This window comes from Eschscholzia californica, unplaced genomic scaffold (assembly GCF_041429995.1).
Source record: "Eschscholzia californica isolate CP2 unplaced genomic scaffold, dmEscCali1.0.p SCAF_1, whole genome shotgun sequence".
Taxonomy (NCBI): Eukaryota; Viridiplantae; Streptophyta; class Magnoliopsida; order Ranunculales; family Papaveraceae; genus Eschscholzia; species Eschscholzia californica.
In genome coordinates, this window is record NW_028238198.1 from 69,742,383 (window position 1) to 69,748,156 (window position 5,774).

General features: G+C 38.3%; 1 protein-coding gene across 1 annotated transcript; it reads left to right on the plus strand.

Annotated features, from left to right (window-relative positions):
- Nucleotides 1-3,343: 3,343 nt before the first annotated feature.
- On the plus strand, nucleotides 3,344-5,774 carry LOC147568684 (uncharacterized). Its single transcript, XM_086660703.1, has 4 exons — nucleotides 3,344-3,591; nucleotides 3,728-4,524; nucleotides 4,627-4,853; nucleotides 5,109-5,774. The coding sequence occupies exons 1-4, from the start codon at nucleotides 3,344-3,346 to the stop codon at nucleotides 5,772-5,774; spliced, it is 1,938 nt and encodes a 645-aa protein (XP_086516829.1).

The following is a 5,774-nucleotide window of genomic DNA, read 5'->3' on the forward strand; positions in this document are numbered from 1 at the left end:
AGGCATCGCTGAAAAATCTAAGGAGCTTACAAGTGTTGATGGATCATTATATGGCTTTCTCGGGTCAAAAGGTAAATTTTTCAAAATCTTCAATCCTATTTAGTTCAGGGGTCCCAATGGACCTAAGGAATTTTTTCGTTAATGAACTCCAAGCACCTTACATGAGGGAGTCGGATAAATATCTGGGAGACCTAATCCTTAAACCAAAATCAAGAATCCAAACATTCCAGTTCCTGGTCGATAAATTCAAAAAAAAGTTGGCGGCGTGGAAACGTAAATTCATATCCCAGGCTGGAAGAACAACCTTGATTAAGTCGGCTCTCAGCCCCATCAGTACGTATTTTATGAGTCTCTCTCTTTTACCAAAGGGGATAATCAGTAGACTGGAGCAAATACAGAGGAATTTTTGGTGGAATCATGAGGAAGATGAACGGAAAATTCACTTCCTCCCTTGGCCAATAATTCAAGGTCCGAAAGAACTTGGGGGTCTGGGCATCAGGCCTTTGGAGAAGGTTAATAAGTCTCTGGTGGCCAAACAGGCCTGGAGACTTATTACCCAACCTAATTCTACTTGGGCTCAAATCATTATTGCTAAGTATTACAAGTCTAATTCTTTCTGGAATGAAGAAAAAAAAGCAAGTGCTACCCCTCTATGGAATGCCATGATTGAGATCAAAGATGTCCTAAAGAACCAGTGTTGTTGGAAAGTGGGTGATGGCTCATCGATCATCATTGCCTCTGACCCATGGATTCCGGAACTTCCCAACTTCAAACCAATTTGCAAAGAGCCCCTGCCATCAAATATTACAAGAGTATCAGATCTTATTAATCAAGAAACATTCACTTGGAAATTGGATACACTTACAACATGGTTTGAGAATAGTACTGTCGAAGCAATTTTGAATATTCCATTATCGACAGTGTGTGTTATAGATAGGCTAATTTGGATGCCTACGTTGTCTGGTGCGTTTACCCCAAAGTCATTCTTCAAGGAAATATCATCGACCCACATAAATCCTAGAGTTAATTCGGAATTTCCATGGTCAAAATTTTGGAAGTTAACAGACATCCAACCAAGGGTATTACAATTTATATGGAGATTACTGAACGGAGGATTACCTGTGTTATCAAATATTGCGAGGGGGAATGGCCAAATTTCGACAACTTGCAAACTTTGTCAAAATGAACCGGAAACCACTTTGCATTTGTTTAATTCTTGTCCAATCTTCACAGAACTATGGAGTAAGGCTCAATCATTCATGGAATGCAACAAAGAAGATAATCCAGAGTTACTAATCAAAAAATTAATAGTCAATTATAAAGAAGACAGATTCAAAGTGAGGTTTGTTGTTTACCTTCTTTGGTTCCTCTGGAAAGAAAGGAACAACTTCATTTTCAATGGAGAGGATATAAATATCAATCGAATACTCTGTTTAGCCAAGAAGGTAGCTACATCATCGGAGGGAAGTGATTTAAATATGTCAAATGAGAAGGATTGTTGGATCCCGCCGCCCCCAAACACGATCAAGGCCAACTTTGATGGAACCTTTAACAATAATGGAGCTTCTGTTGGGGTGGTGATTAGAAACTCTAACGGAGATATTGTTTTTCAAGAAGGAAGAAGAATCGAAGCACAATCGGCATTGATCAGTGAGGCTGAAGCTCTCCGGTTTGCTTGTCAAAAAATTTTGGAGTTAGGGTTTCAAAGAGTATTAATAGAAGGAGATAACCAGGTCGTCATTTCGGCAATATCGGACGGACAGGATTCGATCCCGTGGCGAATTCATTCGCTCATCTCGGAATCAAAACAGTTGGTGGATGGGTTGGCAACAGTTGGCTTCCAACGAGTTCCAAGGACGGCAAACGTGGCAGCGCATGAAGTCGCCCACGCGGCACTTTATTAGTAATTCATTTTGCAGTCCGGTCCATAATTGTAACCATTGTTTCGGTAATAGTCCCTGTTTTAATTTCAAGATGTAATTTCATCATTTTTCTATTTAATGAAGTTAATCCATTTCCAAAAAAAAAAAAAAAAAATATTAATATCCCATAGAGGAATCCTCTTATAAGCTGATAGAGTAAATAAAATATTTAAATAAGAAAATGAGAACGCCCTTTCTAATAAATTATTTGCCTTAACCCACTAAACACCTAAAAGGCCACATTGTAATAGGTATTATATGTTACATAAGAAAAAGAATAGAAAATTAGTCTGAAAATCTAATTTTTAACTTTTTTTTTAAATAAGAAAGGGAAGTTGTATTTTTTTTTTTTTTTGTTAAAAATCAAAATTTTATATTTTTTTGTTAAAAATTTAAAAATTTGTATTTTGTTTGATTAAAAACCCAATATTTTTTGTAAAGGTGTTGAAAAACTGTTGTAAGGTACTGCAAGGCACTCCAACGTTGTTGTAAAGCGGTTGCAAAGTTGTTGCAAGGCGCTCAAAGTTGTCGCAAAGCATTGCAAAACTGTCACAAGGTGTTGCAAATAAAAAAAATACTCAACGATTTGAAGACTTAATTTTTTTTTTTTCCAATCCTTTTAGACCAAAGTCCAATTTTTTTTAGGGAATTTTGACCAAATTTCCAAAAAAACATGTGTGGAGTATTTATTAGTTTTATGCCGTGGCTTTGGGGAATAAAGAAAACTCTTTGGGGAATAAATTCTCTGAAGAATTCATGTATCTTTGTAAAATCTTCAGGGAATATTTTCCTATGTGGGGTACAAAATATTTTTACAATTTAAAATTAATTTTAAGTAAAAAATTAAAAAATTTTAAGCCATTTCCCTCGCTTTCTTCTTTCCCTCCTCTTTCTTATTATCTAGAGAAAAACTCATCTATCTCATCTGCTCCATAACTTCTAGTCAAATTTTTTCCTTCTCCATCACTCATCTACCCTTATTTTTCTAAAATCAGAAACAAGGTTTGAGAGAAAAAAAATGAAAAATTATTCTAAACCCTAGAAATCATCAAACAAAATTTATTGAAGCTTTTAATACATCTTCCATGAGACTTCCAAAGCAAGTTTCTTCATCCATTAATCCTCCCCAAGAGAGGTAAACACAAACCCTAGAATCAGTTGATTTGAGCCTTAAAACGTATTTTTCATCACTTCTAAACATATTAGGTTTGTTCTCCATGTTTTTAGGATTTAATGATTAGAAGAAAACAAAACTTTGGGGAAGAAAATGAAGAAAAAAAGAAACACTTGGAAGGAGTTTAGATCCCTCGAAAGATTTTGTTTAAGTTTATCAAAGTTCCTTCTATCTAACGGGAGGGAAAGACTTAGGTTTGGTGTTCCGGCGACTAAGAAGAAACTAGGTTTTTCCGGCGCCGGTATTCATGGTTGTCGAGGAGGGAGGGCATGTTCCCTCCTCCCAATCGGTTTCTACAACAACTCAAAATCTTAATGGAGAACCAATTTCAAGTCAGAACAAACCGTCTCTCAATTGGGCGTCTTTGTTCAAGTCTAAGGTTTCGTCTGCACCAGGGGCTTTTGATTTCACAACTCCCTCCATTTTTGATGGTGAACGAATGGTAGAGGTAGACCTTAACAAGTTTAGCGAAGAACAGGAAAGATGTGAATCGTTGTTAGTAGGAATATTTGTAGGGGAGAAAGTCCCTTACACAGTAGTGCGCAACTCTCTGGTTCGAATTTGGCAACCCAAAGGAGAATTGAACAGGAGCATACATAATTGAGCTGTCTCTTGAGGAGGATCGCTGCAGAATACTAACCAGCCCCCCAGTTTTCATCAGAAACACACTTTTTATTGTTCGTCCATGGCGGCCATTTATAGAACAAGACATAGCAGAACTAGATACCATTCCAATATGGGTTAATCTTCATGATGTTCCCTTATTACTCTGGAACGAGAAAGGAATTTTACTTATAGCAAGCTTTTTTGGCCAACTGCTCTCCATGGATAAATACACTGAAGCACAATCACGATTGAGCTATGCCTGTGTTTGTATTGAGGTTAGTAAGGATACTCAATTGGTAGATTTAATTCCTATAAGAGTGAATAGTATGAGAGATATAAAAGTTCGGGTTGAATACTTGTGGAAGCCACAGAAATGTTTACTCTGTAATGGTTTTGGGCATGTGAATCAAAGGTGCACCTCAAGTGTTCGTAGAAAGTCCCAAGAGGATACAACACAACCAACAAGCAACATTATTCAAGACCAGGTGTGGGTAGAAAAGAGCAATGCTATGCTTCATAGTAAAGGAGATGAACCCATGCTGGAAAACCAAGAAGCAGCTATAAGTATCCATGATTCCAACCAAGCACCTCCTAAATTTGGTGAAGTTGAAATACTTAAACGTCCAATGGTGGCTGGAGAACAGAGTGGGAATATGCAACACTTAGAGACGGAAATTTCCAAAAGGTCACATGAGTTGACATTCCCACATGATAATTCAACTTCTGACTCAATTGAAAACTTGAACCAAGGAGGGGACTGGTCTCTAGTGACCCACAAAAAGGATAGTAAGCAACCCCGACAAGCTGGATTGAAGGGAGCCAGTGAGAATATGAAAAATGATAAACCATTGACGCAATCGGCGAAACGACAATGTGTGCAAAACTAGATTTTTGAGGAGGAATTGAACTATATACCTTATGTAGAGAAGCCGAAGATGCAACAAGATGTTACAAGTAGAATGTCAGAGTCGGCTAGTGATAGTGAATCCAATGAGGAATGCAGCCCTGAACTTGATCATATTGAAGCTGCTGGAAGTACTCCATGGGTGAATAGTGCTTCTAGACGAGGAGGAATGAAGGAACCTAAAGAGAAACTACTCGGTGTCCGGGCTACCGATGATAAGAAACCCAAGAGCCCGAAACCACCAAAGGTTTTAAATGAACGTGTTGGCGGTTGAAATATAAGAGGACTTAATGATGACAGGAAGATCATGGAGGTAAGGGAACTAATTCGGATACGAAAACTGGGCTTATGTGGGGTTGTTGAAAAAAAGGTGGCTCACCGAAACATGAATAGAATTCAACATAGCATTAACCCATTTTGGTAATTCTTGGACAATGACAATGATAAAAATAATGGTCGCATTTGGCTCATGTGGGACCCAAATGTTTTATCGATTCAGCAGGTGCATAGTTCCAGTCAATTTCTTGCTGTCCAAGTGGAATGGAATGGGAAGGTATTTATGCTGGCAATGGTATACGGATGCACGTTCTCCGTTGGCCAAGCATTATTATGGACAGAAATTGAAGAGCTTACCACCAGGTTTGCATTATCATGGTTATTTATGGGAAACTATAATTCTGTACTTCATGTTGATGACAAACTAGAAGGCGATGTGGTACGACAGTGTCACTATTCTGACTTTTATGATTGCACTCAAAATGCACATCTTTTAGACTGTCCGTACACTGGACAACGTTATACGTGGTCGGACTCTAGAGAGGGCACTCATAATATAATTTCTAAGCTTGACAGGTGTCTTATGAATATAGACCTACTTGATCTTTTCCCAGGCCTTAAGGCAGAATTTCTTCCTCCAGGTTTATCCGATCACACACCTATGGTGGTGAACCTTGAGGAAACTAAACAATTAGGGAAACGTCCTTTTAAGTTCTTTAATTGTTGGCTAGAAGAGCCAGGGTTTGTTGATATGGTTGCAGGGGCTTGGTCTATCCAGGTGCAGGAAATACGATGCACCAGTGGTTACTACACTAAAGGCGTTCAAAGGCAGAATTATACAGTGGAAGGGGTCGAGGTTTGCAAATCTAGCCAACCAAGTGGATTCGGCTAG

What these genes read in the sequence shown, in the direction of transcription:
- LOC147568684 (XM_086660703.1), top strand. Translation starts at nt 3,344, where the DNA reads ATGGTTGTCGAGGAGGGAGGGCATGTTCCCTCCTCCCAATCGGTTTCT. An exon ending in CAGGAAAGATGTGAATCGTT is followed by an intron (nt 3,592 to 3,727) that starts GTTAGTAGGAAT and finishes GGATCGCTGCAG; the next exon opens with AATACTAACCAGCCCCCCAG. An exon ending in AGAGCCCGAAACCACCAAAG is followed by an intron (nt 4,854 to 5,108) that starts GTTTTAAATGAA and finishes TCGATTCAGCAG; the next exon opens with GTGCATAGTTCCAGTCAATT.